The 21,803-nt window shown below is 33.5% G+C and overlaps 1 protein-coding gene across 1 annotated transcript; it reads left to right on the top strand.

Annotated features, from left to right (window-relative positions):
- Positions 1-967: 967 nt before the first annotated feature.
- LOC139087402 (innexin inx1-like) lies at positions 968-20,699 on the top strand. Its single transcript, XM_070636195.1, has 9 exons — positions 968-1,073; positions 13,372-13,836; positions 17,340-17,391; positions 17,457-17,510; positions 17,705-17,755; positions 18,713-18,819; positions 18,876-18,997; positions 19,062-19,213; positions 19,273-20,699. Exons 2-9 carry the CDS (start codon positions 13,588-13,590, stop codon positions 19,566-19,568), a joined length of 1,083 nt encoding a protein of 360 aa, XP_070492296.1. The 5' UTR covers positions 968-1,073; positions 13,372-13,587; the 3' UTR covers positions 19,569-20,699.
- The last annotated feature ends 1,104 nt before the right edge of the window (positions 20,700-21,803 follow it).

Here is a 21,803-nt window from a genome sequence, read left to right as displayed (position 1 = left end):
CTAGATGGAAGAGTCAGCAACAGAGCCAGACGGAAGGAATTTTATTGCTATTTAGGATGGACATCGAGGAATGGTTCCAGTTAGTATCCTGAATAGAACAAATCCATTGGCCAAAACCGGAGTGAGTCTGACTTAGTACCGGAATCAGTTTCAATTTCTCACAATACCAGAGTCACGTCAGATTTTAGATCGATTAACCAACTTGTGTTGCTCGGGTAAGCCAGTAAGTGGTTGGAGTTTCGACCAGACTTGGATGAAAACTATTTGGAAGCTACCGCCCGTCCAGGCTCGCTTCCATGGAAACTTGAGCCTTTTTTTGTGAAGGCTGACTTCCTCGGAGGCTTGTCAACTCTGGTATCAACCAATAACACTGATATATTCCTAGAGTATCTCAAAATATTTCCAGTATTAACTGGAATAGTATGATGATGCATATTGTGGGATAAAGAGGAACATTGATGTCTTACAGTACCAAAATCGGCCCAAGAAAAGGTATAGTTGGATTTAAGTACTTTTAGATCATTCTAGTTATCCCAGTATATACCCTAAACGTCTATGCTATTAAGAGAATATTAGGTTTTCTAAGATCAAAATCTGGACGATAAAAGAACCCGTGGATGTCCAAAAAACTCTTAGAAGGAAGCTGTGGATGGAGATATGTGGGATGTCATGGATTACAACTGATCTGTACGACCAGCAAAGTAAAAGGATCAAAATTAGCACTGAAATTTAAATACCCTAAATTCATGCAAAACATCAAATCCACCAATTCAACATCACTTATTCCTCTAAAATTCAACACCACTACAACTACAACAATATTAATAATACCTTCCATCTATTTCCGAACCCAACATTATTTTTCATTTCTTCTTCTTTTTTCTCCATTCATTCTCACATCTGTTAATTTAAATACGTTCCGTAAAAAGTGCCCAACAATCACACACACATCCACACTATGACAATGAATTATGTAAAATGAGAGAAAATGTCAATGTATTAGTGAGAGATGAACTCTCATGCAGCTCACAAATTATAATTCAGTACGACATTGAGCATCGAAGTTGAGTGAAGTAAGTTGCTGTAAATTAATTTTGTGTATGGATTTAAATTTGTGCGATTAATTAGACATAAAAAATGGAATTAAAATTGAAAATTGTGTGAAAAAATGGTGGAAAATTTTCAAGGGCAAGTGCTGGAAATGGAACTAAAAAAAGTGCAAAAAAAATAATTGTGAAGCCATTATTGGATGTGCCGGGAAAAGAGTTTATTGCTCTTAATTTTTTTTTACCTTCTTTTTCGACTTGTTTTACTCAGCATAAGACTTAATGTTCTTACATTGGACACATAAATTTCGCTTATTACATGAGCATTTTTTTTTGTTGACGTATTCAAGTTTTTTTTTACTTCTTTTTTTTTCATCTCTTCTTCTCGCTTTTACTATCTTGTACGTTGTAAGAGATAAATTGTATGCTTGGATGCGATGTACAGTGAGGCTGTAAATTGGTTGGGACTTGTAAATTAAAATGAATTTAATGTACTTTTTGGTGTAGTTGAGAATGCTGTTCAGTATATGTAAAATGACGCTTGTCCAGGATTGTATTTACTTATTTCATCTGGCTGTATAGATCAATTGTGATTCATGGCGTCGGCTACTTACTTACTTACCGGAACCATGCTCCGACTTAGATCCTTGGTTATTGCTAGCAAAATCACAAATCTTGTATAAATTCTCTGTGTTTTGATTTCTAATTGACATTTTTGCAACCTATGGCGTCGCTTAGACGTCTCGAAAAGCTTTCTCCATTGCTGACTTCCGTCTGTCAATTTCTAATACTAAATGCAATATTATTTTTATCGATAGCTTCCTTCTAAAAGGTTATATGTAGTTCACGAGCTCTGAAACCATGTATATATTTTAGAACATATCGCAGATCACAGTGCCTTTTCGTCTGACACCTTTCAAATGGATCATTTTATTCTATCACATTTATTACAGTGGTGAGCAATCTGTATGTTGCCAAGAACTCTTGAAAAGTCCCCTCTATCCACTTTCTCAACAATTAAATTATAATAAAATCGTAATTCCCGTCAAGAGCATTACAAAATTATTAAACGGTCTTGGAAAATTTGTCACGAAAAACCCCAGAAATTTAGTTTTCCAAAAGAAGGTGGCTTGATCCCAAATCCAAACTTTCAACTCCTGTAGACGTTTCTGAATCAGCTCAAATTCTGAATAAATTTGGATCTATTGTTAACTCTGGAGATGCCGACATCTAACCCTAACAAGCAAAGAGCATTCTTTCGAGAGCTGGCTCACCTTATATATTCTAGGTGAGAATAAGCGAGAGCTATGCTCTTGAAAGACACGCTCTTTGCATGTTAGTGTAATATGTCTTTGTCCCGCTAAAATCTCTCAAAATCAAAGCTTGAAGAAGGCTCGGGTTTTTTTATGGAAAATTCGACTCAAGTTGACTTGACTTCATGTAAAATTCGAGTCTACTTCGAGCTCTGTTCAAAATTAAAAAAAAATCAATTTACCTTTAGTTCAAAATTAATTTCTAATTTCTCTGAGTGTACAGCCTACGAGCTTGAACTAAATGTTTACAAACAAGTTCTGATGTGAATTTCAAAATATGATAGACAAGCGATTTGCATTTAATAAGCATTTTATGCACTTTCATGTCAATTAAGATGTGGACACAGTGTGGACAGTCAATGAGTTTCTAAAAGTGTTGATTAAGGCACAAAAATTATGTTTTATGAAGCATGACATTTTATTGAGTATAAAATTGAGTTTAAATTGACAGTTTAAAAAATATGAAATTTTGTGGTGAAAATTGTAATTGAGACATAAAAAAAAGGAATATAAAGTTTGGATTATATGGAGCAGAACTGTGAATTTTGTGGAATGAGTCGTGAGATTAGTGATTAATTTTCTTAAATTTTATGAAAATTATTGGAATTTAAATTTTAAAAATGTGTTGGTTTAAATTGAAAAACTGGTAAAATTATCAAAAAAAAAAGTTTAAAAATTTATAAAATTCAAATTTAATAAACATAAATTATTTTAAATTTCTAAATTTTTAAAAATTCAAAATTTTTAAATTTAAAAAATTTTAAAAATTCAAAATTTTAAAATTTAAAAATTTTTAAAAATTAAAAAAATTTAAAAAATAATTAAAGAAAAATTTAGAATATTTTGGAAATTTTTTTAAATCTATTCAATTTTATTTAAGAAAAATTAAAAAATATATTTTTAAATATGCAAATTTAAAAAAAAAATCTAAAATTTTTCCTTCAATTTAGACCCCAAACTCTCCCTTACCAGACTTCACCCCTGCATTTTATCACAATTATCTATCAAATATGCCACATGTGCAGACCCAAAATGACATTGCAATATCGAAATTGTCCCAAAAATCAACATTTCTATTTCCCATATCACTTTCATACTTTTGTTCACCCACAAAATAAAGTCAAACAAAAAAAAAAAGAAAAAAAAAATTTTTTTTTGTCCCTTTTTACCACAAACAAGGTTAAGAGCGTCATTTTTATGTTTACGTGCAGCATAACACAAATTTTGTTGTATGTATTATTGCATCTTGCTCTTGAATGTTGGAAATATGTTGTTGTTGTTGTATTTGGATAGAAATGAACTAGGGAAGTAGAAATTTATGTCAAAAAGATATTTAAAGAATTTTTTTTTTGTGTATTTTTTGGTTCTTTAATCTGACGGGGAATTTTGGGAATTTGAAATAATTGTTTTGGTCGTTTTGAAGCTTCAATTTTGGATTTTTGTGGAATTTTATTTTGAAAAAATTAAATTTTTAATTTTGATTTTTTTAAAATTTATTTTAAAAATAATGAATTTAATTTTTTATTTTAAATTTTTAAATTTTTTTGTAATTTTGTTAAACATTTCCTATTTAACAAAATTCAATCAGTCATTACAATACCCAGCAAAAATAATAGACAATTTACTACATCCAAGAACAAAGAAATTCTCAATCGGCCCGATTTTCCAGCTCAAAAACTAGTTCAATTAAGAAAAATGAGTAGAATAAAAGTCAAATATTTGCGCAGTTCCAATAAAATTCTATTCTACGTTTGTTTTTCATCGTGATTTAAGGCATAAATTAAACATATTTCATGTGGGTCCATCAGTTAATTCACATATTCGTGTATTGTTTATGACATTGACCACTGGACTTGTACTGTAGACATGATTGGAATTGAAGATTGAGGTTTTAATTAAATGTTTTAAAATTCTAAGGAATTAAGTTAGTTATTGAGTAATTAACTGTTGATAGGAGATGCATGACAATTATATAAACATGATAAAGGTCTAGACTTTGAGGAATTTCCTTGTATTGTCAGTCTCGGTCGCGATCACGATCACGATCTAAGACGCGGTCCTAATCTTGATCACGGTCTTGGTGTCAGTGACGGTGTCGGTGTCAATCTCAGTCTCTATCTAGGTCTTGGTCTCGGTCTTGGACTCGATTTCGGACTCGAACTCGACTTCGGTCTCGCTTGCTCAATCTCAGACGCTTGTCTTAGTCTCAGTCTCTAGATCTCAGTCAAGGTTTCGGTTTCGATCTCAGAACCTGTCCCGAACATAGTCTCGGTTTCGGTCCTGGTTCCGTTCTTGCCCTCGGTCTTGATCCTGATTTGGATCGAAGATTCACAGAAGCTGTGATTTTGAGTAACCCTAATTACAATAGCCAAACCCTAAAAGCTTCTGGAAACAGGAATTCAGTCAGTCTAATTCAATTGTCCAATATTATCTCAAAAAGTCACATTTCTTCATAAATTACATATAATGACTCATTACTCAAGTGTCACAATGTGAGGAACTGCACTTTTTATGCTTTAATATTGAATTAAAATCAGCCATCACGGTACCCTCAGAGCCACATTACATCTTACTCTTAATACTACAATATTGCCGGTGCCCTGACATGAGAGTAGCTAGAATATTTTACTGCCGGTGCCTCCAATGCCGCTCACTCCCTGGCTACACCCCAGTGCCTTGTCCAACTCACTGTACAGCTCCATTCAAATTCATTGAAACCCAAAACCAAATTTCTTCTCAAAAATCTAGATTTAATGTCTCTTTTAATTAGCATATCATATATCAAGACTTGAGGTAGAACAAGATACATCTCTGATTGGTTAAAAAACTTCAACTTTCTTCATAAATACTTAAACATGAATGCTGAAGATCGAGGTATCAACTAGTTTTCTTCTTATTAAATTCCTCATTTATGAACTCAAGTGATACTTTTAATTCACAACATCACAAAAGCCTTTTTTCTACAGTCAATGACCTCACGACAAGGCTTGTTGTTTAGCATATTTTGTGGTTTTGGAGAAAGTTGAGGATGAGGATTGAGAGATATATTGGGTGATGTTAAGGGGGTGTATGGAGAAGGGTAATGAGAGGAGGGTGCTCAATCAGAGGAGGTTTGGGGTTCAATGTTTTTCAATGTTTTTTCAATGTTTTTATCGTTATTTGAATGTTTATTTAGAAATAATCCCAAAATTCCTTTCTTTTTTTCGCAATAGACCCTCTATTCCTCACCATGTCCCTAAAACATTTTGGGTTGAGTTCCTACTTCATTTGTAGGCAAATCTTCCTATACCCAATCATAGGACTTCACAGTAGGGTTCATTGCAGTCAAATTTGAATTTTTTTTAATTTATAAAAATTGAAAATGTTTGAAAAATTTAAAAAAAAATTTAAAAAAAAAAAATAAAAAATTTGAATTTTTGATTAAAATTAAAAAATTAATTTAAAAAATTTCATCAATTTTTAAATTAAATTTTCAACATTTTTCATTAATTTCATTATCGATTTCCCAACATTTCCCACCATTTTTCCACCTAAGCAATTAAACAAAAACCGATATTGTGACACAAAAATTACAGCAATCAACTTTCTATTTCATAGTCAGAGCTTTTGTTGCTTGTTGTGAGAAAATCAACGGAATTAGCTACTTAAATATTGTTTTTTTCTCTCACATGCGTAAATTATATCATAACATGTGAAATTTGAGCTTATTGCCGCAGATTGTGGATTTTGTTTGTTTATTGACATTGTGCATTGTTGGATGTGATTTTTTATTTTTGGATCTCATAATTTTGTAATTTTGCATAATTATTTAAGAGTTGGGAGGGCTTTTGGGTTGTTTTGAGTCTTGAGGTCTAAATAGGCGCCTTATGTATGGTCCGGTCCAAACTGCAATTCTCAATTTCTTTAAAAATTCATTTTATTGAATTTTTTTTTAAATTTAAAAATTTTTTTTTTAAATTTTAAAAAAATTCATTTTTTCCGGACTCAGGCCATTGTCAAGTCAGACTTATTTTATCTAATCCAGTTTATATCCTAGTTGATATCGAATTTTCGATTGTTCCTACTCTGTGTCCTAATTTGAACCTCAATTTAAAGCAGAGCTCGACGTCGACTCGAATTTTTTATGGACTCAAATCCAATTTTTCATATAAAATCTGAGTCAAATTCAAGCTCTGATTTAATAAAATGTAAAAAAATCACAAAATTTAAACAAAAAATCTTCAATTAAGCATCCAAGGCTCAATTAATCAAAGACTCTATTTCCAACATTCAAACTATTATAAGCTTTTAAAATTGTCTGATCATTTACAAGAAATGAATGATATTCAAATGAATTTGAAGACAACGAAGCAGCCTCTTGTTGGAAGTGGAGAAAGCGAAAAAAAAAAGAGAAAAAATTTCGAAAAAGTTGAATACAAAAAAGCATAAAGTAATAATAAGAACTATATGAAGTACATAGGAATTAAGTTTAACAAAAAGGTTAAGAGAAGTAGAAGTAAACGATAAGAAAAAGAAGTGAAAAAAAATGTTGAAATTCTGGTTTTCTTTTTGAATTTTAAAAAGAGTTTGTAACTTTGAGAATAAATCGCAATTGGTTTTTTTAAGGTTTTTAAAATTTAAAATTAAATTTTGCAATTTTTTAAAAAATTGGAATTTAAATTGAAAATTGAATTAAAAAAATCAAAATTAAAAAAAAATTGAAATTTAAAAAAGTTGAAATTCAAAAAAAAGAATAAAATTTATTAGAATTTAAAATAATTATAAATGAAAAAAAAACTAATTTTAAAAAAAATTCAAACTTAAAAAAAATCAATTTTTTAAAAAATTTAAATTTTTATTAAAATTATTTTAAAAGTTTAAATAAATTTCAAATCTTTAATAAATTTGAAACATTTGAAATTTTTTAAATTATAAAAAATTATAATAAAATGATTAAATTTTTTTAAAAAATTTGAAATTTAAATATTGTGTATTGTCATATTTTAATGATTTTTTTTTTGTTGCAATTATTGATCATTTTTACATCCTTGATCACGATTCCATGTGAATTTACTCATTATCTGTTAGAGATTCAGCCTCTCAATTGCCTCTCAACTCTCAATTATTCACAAATTCATAAACAATCTAGTCTAATTCCAAAACTAAAAATTGATAACAAATTGATAGTAAATGTTGAAGAATGAAATTGATGATTTATTTGAACTGCAAGTGTGTTTGTGTGTCTTTCACAGATATTCATTTAATATTTTTATTTTCATTCTTATTTAATCTTCACTGTTTATTTACACAGACGACGAGTGTCAACACAAAATAAACATTATGAAAGAAAATATCTCTCTAAATAGAATAAATTGAATGAAATTGATGATTTTTTGGGACATAGTTGTTGATTTTTTGAATGAGAAATGTAGAATTTTTGGAAGAATTTAGAGTAGAATTTGAAGGAAAAATTTGGATTTTGTGAAGGAAGTTCTGGATAGATTCATGTAATTTGAATCAGAGCTCGAAGTCGACTCAAATTAATCAAGGAAAAGTATACTCAAGTCAACACAATTTCATATAAAATTCGAGTCGATGTCGAAGTCGGATTTGAGTAAATTTGACTCGGACAGAATTTCAAATCTCGAAGTTGAAGCCGAAGTCGGGTCGGGTTGTGCACTTCAGCAGGGTACATTAGGGGACATTCGTAAATAATGAAACGTTAAAAATAGCATTTTTAGGGCCCCCTTTCAGACTTAAAATTATGCCCCAAAATTTGTATTCTTTAACCTAATTCCGTCCCTTCTCCAACTAAGCTTGACGTAATTTTTGAACATTCCCCCACACTAAACTTAACTTACAGTAGCGTCCAAAAATTTGCGGACAAGAAATATTTTTTCTTATTTTGATTATAAAATCCGTTTAAATGCATGAAATTAAATGCGGTTTTCAGTGTTTAATTCTTCTTTAAAAACTACATTAGAAAAAACATACATTTAGTTGGAAACATTTGTTAATTATACTATAAAAATTTTTTTGTATTAAATGAGACGGTCAAAAATTTGCGGACAAAGCTTTTTGTTGTGATATTTTTAACAGTTCTTATCAGATCAACAAGGTTTGATTCTTTTCTTGATCTTTGTTGATTGCTTTTAAAAAAAGGAAATCACTTTTCCAAATTGAGCATGCTGCAATCCAGCTACGGACCTTAAAACATTTTATAGTTAGGCCACGAGTTTTTCTCAAAAATTTTCACTTTTCTTGCAATTAAAGTAAATGTTTTTATACTCATTTAATAGCATTTTTAATGCACTTTCTAACAATATACAACACATAAGGCTTCCTTGAAAACAGACATCAAATTCAAAGAAAATATGTGAAAAAAGCAAGATGGCGGCTCATCAAAGATTACCAAAGTTTAAATTATTCAATGATTAGGACTTTTTGTGTAGTTTTTTGAGTTTGAATCTTTAGATTAGAGCTGTTTCAACTTAAAACAATAAATTTTACTGTCGTTTTCCAGCTTTTCAAAGGGAAATAGGTCGTTCGAAAATGTCACATATAGAACTTTCAAAGGAGAGAAAATTTAAAAAGTAGTTTTTCATTATTTAGACTACTGAAGATGGTCAAATAGGATTTTTTTCATTGTAAACATTCAAAATATAACAAATAAATGCTTAACAGATATTAACTTAAAGCATAAACAACAAAATTAAAAATAATTTTTTTCTCTCCCTTGAATGTTCTATAAGTCACATTTTCGAACGACCTATTTCCCTTTGAAAAGCTGGAAAACGACAGTAAAATTTATTGTTTTAAGTTGAAACAGCTCTAATCTAAAGATTCAAACTCAAAAAACTACACAAAAAGTCCTAATCATTGAATAATTTAAACTTTGGTAATCTTTGATGAGCCGCCATCTTGCTTTTTTCACATATTTTCTTTGAATTTGATGTCTGTTTTCAAGGAAGCCTTATGTGTTGTATATTGTTAGAAAGTGCATTAAAAATGCTATTAAATGAGTATAAAAACATTTACTTTAATTGCAAGAAAAGTGAAAATTTTTGAGAAAAACTCGTGGCCTAACTATAAAATGTTTTAAGGTCCGTAGCTGGAATGCAGCATGCTCAATTTGGAAAAGTGATTTCCTTTTTTAAAAGCAATCAACAAAGATCAAGAAAAGAATCAAACCTTGTTGATCTGATAAGAACTGTTAAAAATATCACAACAAAAAGCTTTGTCCGCAAATTTTTGACCGTATCATTTATCATAAAAAAATTTTTATAGTGTAATTAACAAATGTTTCCAACTAAATGTATGTTTTTTCTAATGTAGTTTTTAAAGAAGAATTAAACACTGAAAACCGCATTTAATTTCATGCATTTAAACGGATTTTATAATCAAAATAAGAAAAAATATTTCTTGTCCGCAAATTTTTGGACGCTACTGTAATTAATTTTCCAATAAATAACTTGCAAATATCTTAGAATCAGTCACATTCATACATATTTCCCAACAGGCAAAGATACCGCTTTTAGCTTCCGTAATGGTCTTTCTGTAATTTTAAAGCAAACTCTTTGCCTGTTAGAGACTCCACAAATTTTAATTCCAATTAAAAACCATAAAATTCACACTTTTTCAAATCATTTCTTCAAATCAATAACGTAAAAAATTTGCGGCAAAGATTTATCTCTCATTAATATTCACGTGATGCAAAAAGAAGACATCAAAAAGACTTTTACTTAATTTTTACAAAGCCAACCGGCACCTACACATGAAACAATCCTCAATGACTAATAAAAATCTTTTTATGGCTATTTAAAATCTCCGAGAAAACTTAAGTTAAATGCAACGATTTTGAATTTCTCTGAATTTGGGGATTGCCATCCAATGATGACTATAAATGACAATGGCTCTGTAAAAAATGCTTTGATCGACGTAAAAAGTGAGAATTACTTGCTTACTTAATTACTTACTTACTGGAAACATGCTCCATAGCTTCGGTCGCCAGCGGTGTTCTTTGTGAAAACAGGAAATAACACAGGAAGGTGAACTACTTGGCGTTTGGTCAGCCACGGAGTCAGATCGGTCAGAAACGGTCTGGAGACGGACGCAAGTCCAGTTTGAGTAAAGATTTCACCGAATTTGACCAATTTTGGACTCATTTTGATTCCAGACTGTATTTTTTCTCATTTCTTCTTCACGTGTCTTCCGGCATACGTAAACAAATTCAAGTCAGTTCCTACACATCACTCCTAAATACCTCCACAAAGCGATTAATTCCCAACTAAATATAAATAAATAAAAAACGTTCTATCCGTAAAAAAAAAAAATATTATCTTTCCATTTATGGATCATGTTGCTTTTATGCTGCCTTGCATTAGTGTTTCCAGATTATGTTTTGAAGCTAAATTTAAAAAAGAAAAAATGAAAGATAAAATTTTTTGTTCCTGTTCATTACATTTATGACATAATTCAATTAAGCAGTCATTTAGTGCATTTACTTTACATTTTTTTGTTCATTTAATTTGTAAGGAAGTGCTTGACATTTGTAAGATCTGTTAAATGATGAGCATTTTGTAATTGACATAAAAATTATGAAATTGATGCTTAAGTACTCATGCTTGGTATTCAGACTTAAACATATATTGTCATATTTTACAATTGTTCTGATCATCATCATCATCATTTAAGCTAAATGCAGCCAAAGTTGAAAAGTTTGTTTCTTGATGTAAACCACTAATTTACCCAAGCAGCACAGTGTAGTTCTGTGTTGTTACAATTTAACTGTCAGAAATATTTAAAGTGCCTGAATTGTATTAAACGTCTGAACTGTCACATCGTTTGATCAACATTGGTGTAGCTGTTAGATTGTCATTTAGACAGTAAGACATGAGGTTATGAGGTTCTCTAATAGACAAAGAACATGCTTTCATGGATCAGACCACAGTTTGCAAGACTTTGAGAGTCCGAACTATAGTGTAGGCGCCTCTACATTGGAGTCCTGCCAACTCTGGTACAATGATACCATTACAGTACCTAAAAGCGCCCTCTTTGCCTGTTAGGGATTGCCGTGAGGTCTGAAAGAGACACTACCTAAAAATTGTCAAAAATTTAATATCAGGCTAGTGTGACACTGACATCAGACCAGATTTGATGAAATTCGGCCTCTGGTTAGAGTCAAATAGTCCTATAATTGGATTTATGGTCAATTCTTCATCGTATGCTTTCTGGGACTATTAATTTAAAATGTAAACTTAGCAATATTCTGAGTATATTCAGATAAAGTGAGTAAGAAATTCGGGGTTCAAGTCACCTCAAACTCACTTTCCTTAATTATTTACTTACTTACTTGCTGGAAACATGCCCTGACTTGGAGCCTAAGTTACAAGTATTACAAAATTACCGTCCATATGACTTTATTGCTGGCCAGATCACTTTCCTGTTTGAAGAAAAATTCTTCAATTTTTCAATAAATTTCTGATTTTGTCTCTTAATCTTCCTCAAAATAATCCCTAGCAAATCCTAATATGATTTAAGATTTTTTTCTCATCTCACGTAACTTATGAATCACTCCCATAAAATTCTACAAAACACATTTTTCTTTTCTCTTTCTATATAGACCATGCTACACATTTTTTATGGAGCATGCGAGAGAACATTTTTTTAAGTACGATAAAACGTGTAATTTTTGTGACTTGCGAATAAGCCTTTTGTTTAAATTTCTTTTATTATTTTTTTTATTCTATTTTAAACACAAAAACTCCTTGTCGTGAGTACAGAAATTAATTGGTGCTTTACATGCTAGAGAGTTTAATGGAAAGAGAGACTTGCTTTAATGAGGATATGTTGAGTGTAGGGCTTATTGAAAAATATACGGTTGGCCACCACTGGATTTAATGATTTTATGTTATAATGAATGAATTCAAACTTTTATTGTTATGAATTTTATGAACATTGTGGAAGTTCTAGTTCAAATTTCAAGGTTACAATATCAATTATTGAAGTATTTTGGATAGAATGCGAACATTTAGAGGGGAAGAAGAAGAAGGTAAATAGCAAATTGAAGAGGTTTTTCCAAACTGAATCTAGAGCTTCACTTCCAACTCTAGCAAGAAAAGAGCATGCTTCTAGAGCTTACTTCAATTAGACCTACTTGTTCAGCAGTCTCGCTAGCAATTACATGTGGGCGCTACATGTGCTCTCAGCTTACTATGCTCTTGTAGGCAGGCTCTCTCCCTACAAGGGGCAAATTTCAGCCTTCCTTCCTTCTGGATACTTAGGAATCGGCACTGTGTTTGATGATCTGTTGTATAATCCCAAAGTCTCTACAGAATGCTTATGTCCTTCATTAAACCAAACCTAACAGGCAAAGAGACCAATTTTAGGTATCTTAGCGGTCATTATGTACCATGGAAGCATACTCTTTGTCTGTTAGAGCAACAAAGTCCAAATAGCAATAAAAAAAATAAACATTAGCTTTGCAGACCTTAAGGTCCATAGCTGCGCGTTTATACGCGTTTCATGGCTATTGGGAGTTTAACGAGGGAGGATTCGCCAGATCTCTCGCTCAAACCTAGACCTACAGTTTAAAGTGGAATCCGAACCACTTCTTTGATGACATTACTGCCTGTAGCCTTCAAAGGGAGGCTGTGAGCCGCGTTTCCCCTACATATAGCAATGTTTGCTTCTATTCTCAATAACCGAAAAGTACCTATAAAAGTGCCTAACTCGTTGCATACGCGACGACCAGCATCTATGTACAATGGATATGGATGATTGCTGGATACGTTCCAGCTCCTTAAAACATGAATGAATCCAAAAATCTCAAAAATTCATTCAATTTTCTTACACAAATTATGATCAATTCTGTTTTTTAAAACAAATTTTTTTCCAGCCATTATTTCATCAAAAATCACACAATTCCGTCCGCAATTTTAATACTACTTTTTATGCCAAAATGTGCTCGTCCAATTTCGCAACAATTGACTATATTGAGTAATAATTTTCTTCTTTTTTAATTCTAATTCTAGCTCTGCTTCGTACAACTAAAGGTTCAACACGCTGATCAGCAGCAGTAAAATAATGGAAATATTCTAACAAAAAAAAGACTTAAAAAATAAGAATAAGAAGAACAATCAGCAGCTAAATATTTTTTATATGTGTTTGAAGTGAATCAAAAAAGTGTGGCCTTGAGTGCATTAAACTAAATTTTATATCCGTGAATTAATAATAAAAAATATTCCAAAATGTACAAGTTATTAGGAGGCTTAAAGGATTATTTTAAAATACAGGACATTCAGACTGATAATGCCGTCTTTCGACTGCATAATATTTTTACGACAGTTTTATTGCTTACATGCTCACTCGTTATTACGGCAACACAATATGTTGGACAGCCTATTTCGTGTATTGTTAGTGGAATTCCAACACATGTTGTCAACACTTTTTGCTGGATTTCGTCGACTTTTACAATGCCAGATGCTTATAAGAGACAGGTGAGATTGATTTATTGTTTAATTTATTGTATTTTTTGGGATTTTAGATGCGGGTCTAGAAGTTGAGTTGACTAGAGTTTGATTAGAGCTCGACTGAAGCTCGACTAGGGATCAACTAGAGTCTACTAGACTAAAGCTTGATCAGAGCTCGACTTTATTTCGACCTTAGCTCGATCTTAGCTCGACTATAGTCTTGACAAGAGCTCGACCAGACTTCTGACTAAAGCTCGAATAGAGCTCGGCTAGACTCTAGACTAGAGTTCGACTTGGGCTCGTCTACAGCTCGACTGGACTCTCGAATAGAGCTCGACTATAGATTGACTAGAGTCTCAACTTGAGATCGACTAGACTCTCGACTAGAGCTTGACCAGAATCTCGATTCAGCTCGACTAGAGCTCTACTAGACTCTCGACTAGACGCTTGACTACAGCTCGACCACAGCTCGACTAGCTCTCGACTAAAGTTCGACTAGAGCTCGACTACAGCTCAACTAGAGTCACGACTAGAGCTCGACTATATCTCGAGTATTGCTCGACCTTAGCTCGACTATAGTCTCGACAAGAGCTCGACTAAACTCTCGACTTGAGCTCGACTAGAATCTCGACTACAGCTCGGCTACAGCTCGACTACAACTCGATTATAGCTCGAATTGACGCTTGACTAGAGCTCAACTTGGGCTCGTCTACAGCTCGACTAGACTCTCTACTATAGCTCGACTAGCCTCTCGGCTACAGCTCGACTAGAGTCTCGACTACAGCTCGACTAGAGCCTCGAATAGACTCTCGACTAGAGCTCGACTACAGCTCGACTAGAGCTCAAATATAGTCTCAATTAGAGCTCGACTAGACGCTCGACTAGAGTCTCGACTTGACGCTCGACTAGAGTCTCGACTTGACGCTCGACTAGACGCTCGACTAGACGCTCGACTAGACGCTCGACTAGACGCTCGACTAGAGTCTCGACTAGAGCTTGACTAGACTCTCGACTAGAGCTCGACTAGACTCTCGACTAAAGCTCGACTAGAGTCTCGACTAGAGCTCGACTAAAGCTCGACTAGAGTCTCGACTAGAGCTCGACTAGAGTCTCGACTAGACGCTCGACTAGACGCTCGACTAGACGCTCGACTTGACGCTAGACTAGAGTCTCGACTAGACGCTCGACTAAAGCTCGACTAGATTCTCGACTAGAGCTCGACTAGAGCTCGACTAGAGTCTCGACTGCAGCTCGACTAGAGTTTCGACTACAGCTCGACTAGAGCTCGACTTGAGCTCGACTAGAGCTCGACTAGAGTCTCTACTAACCCCGGTTAGATTCAACAAACAAACCCAATTTTTTAAAAACATCACAACAATCTGCAACGCATCTAAATCCAACAAAAAAATTCCAAACAAAGAAGAACGGAAATTCTCATTCCAGACTACCAAAAAATCCAATTCAATTCAACGTCATTTCAGCCCTCACCCTTTATTTCATGTCTTTTCCTTCTTCTTTATTTCATTTTTATTCTTAATAATCCCCTTGAACCATTTGTTGAATGAAAGGAAATCACAGACTGTACTGCGAAGATTCAATTTTTTTTTTTTTTGGGATGATGAAATAACAACGCAATAGACGAAGACATGAATGAAATGGAATGTGCAGCACCACTCGATTATAAACGAAAATAAATAATTATTGGTTGTGCATCGTTTTTGTACTAAACGAAAGAGTTTTTAAAACAAAAGGAAAGAAATATGCAGTTGAGAATATTGCATGGACAAAAAAGGTGGATGAGATATGTTTAATTCATAAATGTTGGTATGGTATTGGGTATGAGGTGGGAGTGGGTAGAGCGCATTTCAACAGAATGACCATTTAGTCTCGGTCTTCGGTCTTCGATCTTCGGGTCTTCTTCGGGCTTCTTCGGGCTTCTTCGGATTTTTCCGTTCTTCTTCGGATTTCTTCGTTTTTATTCGAGCTTCTTCGTTTTTATTCGAGCTTCTTCGTTTTTCTTCGGACATCTTCGTTATTTTTTTGGATTTTTTGGTCTTCAGGTCTTTGAGTCTTCGGGTCTTCGAGTCTTCGGGTCTTCGAGTCTCCGGGTTTACAAGTCTTCGGGTCTTTGCATCTTCGGACTTCCTCGTTTTTCTTCGTTCTTCTTCGTCCTTCTTTGGATTTTTTGGGTCTTTGGGTCTTCGAGTCTTCTGGTCTTTGGGTTTTCTTGTCTTTTTGTCTTCAATCTCTTCAGTCTTCAGTCTCTTCAATCTTTAACATTTTATTTTAATTAAATACTCAAATTACCAAAAATATTGCAATAAAATCCTGCAGTTGCTGAATATCTTCATCATGAATCCGCATTCTTTTGTTATAGCTCCGATGTCTATAATTAATAGTTTAGTCAGTTTATTCATTAATAAAAGCTCATGTGATGTGATTTCTAAGAATAAATTGCCAAATTATAGTCTTTGTTAAATGATTTTTTATTACTTTTTGTATTGATTGAGACGATTTGGGTGATGTTAGTGACTTGATTGTGACCATATAGATGTGAAATGCTAAATGTCGGCAAAAATAGAGTTACGGGAATTAATGGGCGATTTAGCAGAGATCGAAGTCTTTAAGGTCGGCGGTTAAATGTTCGCTTATTTTAGCGCTAAATTAAGCGAATTTTTTTGCAGTCGCAGACTAAAATATCAGTGGCTTCGATCTCTGCGATTTAGCTAGCCACTGACATGCACAAAGCATGCTTTCATGTTGCAAGTCTGAACAATCTAAAAAGTGGCATCTTGGCCTGTTAGGGTAGATTGGATAATTCAGATGCTTGCTCTAGGAATGGACAATCGAATTTGGACGGCCTTAATCGTAAAGATTTTCGAGACTAAGAACTAAATTCGTCTAGGGTCGTGATTAGTCAAAACCGAGACTTCCAAAAATTCCTTTGTAGACTCAGACTCGGTCTCAGTTTCAGTTCAGTTCTTCATTCCAGTCTTGGTTTATGTGTAGTTCTGAGTCTGGATCTCGATATCAGTCTTGGTCTTAGTGTCGTTCCAGGTCTCGGTTTTGGTCTATCTATCTTGGTTCCATTTTCAATCTTAAAACCTAATCTTCGGGAAACTCTTCTTAATCGTGTCGATTGGTAGCACATATAGCTCTAAAGACGACAAATCACATTTAGACGGCAATTGTCATACTTAGAACCAGACAAACAACCAGTCAAACTGGTCTCTGTCTACTCAGGTACCAAATGACATTAAGACAAACCAGAATTGGCGTGACTCAGACAGATGGACTCCACTAGACTCTAATTGGGTTCTAGAATCTAGCAATTGGAGTTCGGACTACACTGGAGTCAACCAGTTCTGAGACTGACAACTCTAAGACAGACAATCCGACACAAAATCGACCCAAACTCATCCAAATTGTTTCTAACACAAAATTCCATGAAATTATGTTTTATTCATGAATTATTCCATTTATGAGAATTTTAAACTTATTTTTTGTGCATTCTTTTTATGTCGTTTTAGGTTGGCACAGAAATTGCACATCCAGGTGTTGCAAACGACTTTAATGACGAAGGTATTAACACATTCAAATATTTTATGTAATTTTAATTACTAATTTAATTATTTTTATTGTTTTAGATGCCAAGAAATATCACACATACTATCAGTGGGTCTGCTTCGTGCTGTTTTTCCGTAAGTTAAGCATGACAATCAAGTTGAATGATTGATTTATGAATACTAGAAGTTGTAGCTTCTTTTTAATGAAAATATGTTGATTTATGTGAATTTGTGAAGCATGTAGGGTCAATTTAAAGTCAAAGAAATTTAAATGCTGAAATGTAGAACATGCTGAAGATTCATAAATTAATAAATGTTCTTATTTACAGAGGCATGTGCTTGCTATACACCGAAATTCTTGTGGGATACATTTGAAGGAGGTGAGAATTGACATTTTTGTTTATTTTTTGTGGATTTATTTGATTTCAAAGCTGGAAATTGACTAAAATGTACTTGACTGTAACTTGATAGTCACTTGATAATCACTTGATAGTTATTTGTCAGTTACTTGACATTCATTTGACAGTTAATTGGCAGTAACTTGCCGGCTACTAGACAGTCACTTGACAGCCAATTGATGGTGAATTTAGATAGCATGACAGTCTATTGACAGTCTTTTTAGAGTCACTTGACAGTCATTTTACTGTTACTTGACGCTCACTTGACTGACACTTGACGGTTGCTTGACATTCACTTGACGGTAACTTGACAGTCATTTGAAGGTCTCTTGACAATTGATAGTCAATTGACATTCACTTGGCATTCACTTGACTGTAATTTGACAATCACTTGACAGTCACTTGACAGTCACTTAACAGTCATTTGATAATCATTTGACACTTGAAAGCAATACTTGACAGTCACTTGACAGTTACTCGACAGTCATTTGACAATAACTTGACAGTTACTTGACGTTAACTTAACAAGTCATTTGACACTCATTTGACGGTAACTAGATATTCACTTGACAGTCACTTGAAGTTTCCTTGACAGTCACTTGACTTTTCCTTGACAGTCACTTGACTTTTCTTTGACAGTCTCTTGACGTTTTCTTGACAATCACTTGACAATCAGTTAGCATTCACTAAACGGTAACTTGAAAATCACTTGACAGTCACTTAACAGTTATTTGATAGTCACTTGACAGTCACTTGCAAGCAATACTTGACAGTCACTTGACAGTTACTCGACAGTCACCTGGCAATAGCTTGACAGTAACTTGACGGTAGCTTGACAGTCACATGGTAGTCACTTGACAGACATGGCAACCATTGATACTTGACGATTACTTGCAAGCAAACCTTTATTGACAATACTAAATTTATCTCCAATTCCAGGTCTCCTTAGAACAATCGCCATGAATCTCAACCTAGGTATCTGCCGTGAGGATGAAAAGCAGGCCAAGAAGCATGCCTTGATTGACTACATGTTGAGTCATTTGAAGGTAAATTTAATCACAATCTTCTAATTGCCAGATGTACTAATTGCTTCTATTTATAGCGTCATAAACTCTATGCCGTTCGTTATTGGTTCTGTGAGTTCCTGTGCTTAGTCAATATCATCATTCAATTAATTCTAATGAATAAGTTCTTTGACGGAGAGTTTGCTGATTACGGATGGCGGTAAAGTTAATTGAAATTAATTAAAATTAAGTCAATTTTTCACATTTTTGAACTATTTTTTTAGGGTACTTAAATACTCAGATCAGCCACAAGAGAATCGAGTCGATCCAATGGTCTATGTGTTCCCACGTGTCACAAAATGTATTTTCCATAAATTTGGTGCGTCTGGATCAATCCAAAAACATGACAGTTTGTGCATCTTGCCGTTAAATATTGGTATTTGAATTTAAAAAAACCGTTAAAAATTCAAAATTTTAAATTTTGTCTATTTTTAGTTAACGAAAAAACTTACATATTCATCTGGTTCTGGTATTTAATCCTCCTTGCCATGCTCATCGGTCTAGTAATTTATCGTCTTCTCATCATTTTTGTGCCATCAATTCGTGCTAGAGTATTAAATGCCAGAAATCGTATGGTGCCAAGAGAAATTGCCATATCCGTGTCAAATAAGGTTGATATTGGTGATTGGTGGATCATTTATATGCTTGGACGTAATTTGGATCCAATCATTTATAAGGATGTACTCGCTGAACTCGCAAAGTCTATTACAGTTCCATCGAAAAAGAATTAAAAATGTGCTAAAAAAATTTTTAAACTATTTTACTGTCAATTTTGATATTCATTAATTGAGAAGATGGTTTTGGGGGGGCATTGAGGGGTTTGGGTTGGGGAATTGATTGATTCAGGCAGAATTGACAGGGCTTTGGGGACCGTTCAGTTATTACTTAATGTAAAATATCGACAAGACAGTCACTTGACGGCAATTTGACAATAACTTGAGAGTCACTTGACAATCAGGAGACAGTCACTTGAGAGTCACTTTATATTGAACTTGACAGTCATCATCATCGACTTTTTGACTGTTCCTCTCCCTTTCCGTTACTTAATATCAATGGACACTTGATTTTTCATTGATTCACAACCTTCTTCCTCTATAAGATGACTCCCTCTAAGACAATCCCCTGTAAGACGACTCCCCTCTATACCGACCCCCTCTAAGACTATTACGTAATAAGTGAGCGACAACTTATCTGGAGTCCAAACTACAGCAAAGGCTGCTTTTTAATTAAGTCCTGTCAATTCTTTAATAAATCAATTTTTTTGACAATGACTTTTGGTCAATTCTTGATCAATTCCAAGCTTCATTTTGAGTTTTTGGGGGATTTTGATTTTGATTTTTTGGATATATTTTGAAGTTAACTAATTGAAATTTTCTGAAAAGTTTAAGGTTAAGTCTGAAATTGTGCTCAAAATTATTGCTAAATTGACAATTTATAGAAATTTTCCATTAAAATTGCAATACAAATCCCGAATAGCACAAGTCGATTAATCCCAGGCTGAAAAACTCCGCAGTATCCATACAGATACCGCTAAATACCGCCAAACACCGCGGTATTCTATATAAATATAGCCGATACCGTCTAATTTCTCAACCTGGGATTAATCGATCTAAAATCTGAAATCAAGCTGGTATGACTCTGGCGTCTTGCAGGATTCGAATTAAATTTTGCATGATATACATCGATATATCGACTCTGAGCCAGATTCAAACCGAATTTATCGATTGGTATCACCAATTTTAACCAATTTCGACACTAAATCTCATCACAAGTCATACTTCTAGATTTTTGATCGATTAGTCGCTAATTCCTACTCAAAAATCCATCAAAACCCAAATCTATTACTCAATTCCCTACAAAATCCCCCCAAGAACTCTCAAAAAACCCCCCAAAACCATCTCTCAAATCATCAAACTATTTTTAATATTAAATCAAGATATAATATTTTTTTATACATAAATTTATATCACAAAAAAAGGAAGGAAAGACAAGGAATTTTTATATTAGAATAAATATTTTTTTATAATAACTGCAATGATCAACTGTCTTAAATGGTTGACTTTTTAGGAGACTTTTTGGGATGTGTGACAATATTTGAGGGATGCTGCTGTGTGGGTTGAATGGGGATTAAGGGCGATGCTGCTTTGGTGATGATTGGGGGTTGCCTAAGTGGAACAGGCACTGATTAGTTTAGTTTAGTGATGCAAAATCTAATATTTTTGGAGCGCACTTAAGCCGAGGCACTAGTGACACTAAAAACGGGACAAGTATATCAATTACCGTATCGCAATGTACCACAACCATAGAAATCATAGAAATTAAGACACAAGCTTGCTTGAAGCTAAGAACTATGAACATCATATCTGTGCATGGAACATACTTAGTGGAACTTTGAATAGGATTAGTCAGTTAATCAATCCAAAATTCAGCGTAACACTGGCATTAGGTCGGATTTAAGACATGTTCGACATCAAATCAGAATTACGTCGAATTGAGGTTGGATTTTTCGATCGATTAACCGATTTAGTGCTATTTGGATGTCTAGGATTGATCCAGGATGGTCACCCTAGGATCAAACCTTAGTCCAGTGGTGGGCAATCATTAATTTTTGATTTACACCTTGATGATTAGCCTCGACAGGAACATACGGTTCATGCCATTTTCAAATATTTTTGAAGGTACTCTAGTGTGTCGCGACACACAGGTTGCCCATCACAGCCTCAGTCAAACCATCGCAATCATCATCATCATTAATCCACACACATACACACAAGCATCACCTCAAAATCACATCCAAAAAAGTATAGTTTCTCTTCCCATTCTCATTAGACACGTAAGAAAAACATAAAAAATAAAAAAAAAAGTAACAAAAACAAAAATCGAAATGAAATGTGAATTTAATAGACAAAAAAAAAACAAGACAGAGACTCTTTTAGAATTTTATTGCCTTTGGGAGATCTATTTAT

Source organism: Chironomus tepperi, unplaced genomic scaffold (genome assembly GCF_022539635.2).
Source record: "Chironomus tepperi strain 1889 unplaced genomic scaffold, CSIRO-AGI_Ctep_v1 contig_106, whole genome shotgun sequence".
Classification (NCBI taxonomy): domain Eukaryota; kingdom Metazoa; phylum Arthropoda; class Insecta; order Diptera; family Chironomidae; genus Chironomus; species Chironomus tepperi.
The sequence above is the reverse complement of the archived record's forward strand: the minus strand, read 5'-3'. Positions and strand labels throughout refer to the sequence as shown.

Coding starts and splice junctions, on each gene's coding strand:
- LOC139087402 (XM_070636195.1), top strand. CDS start 13,588: ATGTACAAGTTATTAGGAGGCTTAAAGGATTATTTTAAAATACAGGAC. Junction 13,837..17,339: donor CAGATGCTTATAAGAGACAG/GTGAGATTGATT, acceptor ATGTCGTTTTAG/GTTGGCACAGAAATTGCACA. Junction 17,511..17,704: donor CTGCTTCGTGCTGTTTTTCC/GTAAGTTAAGCA, acceptor TCTTATTTACAG/AGGCATGTGCTTGCTATACA.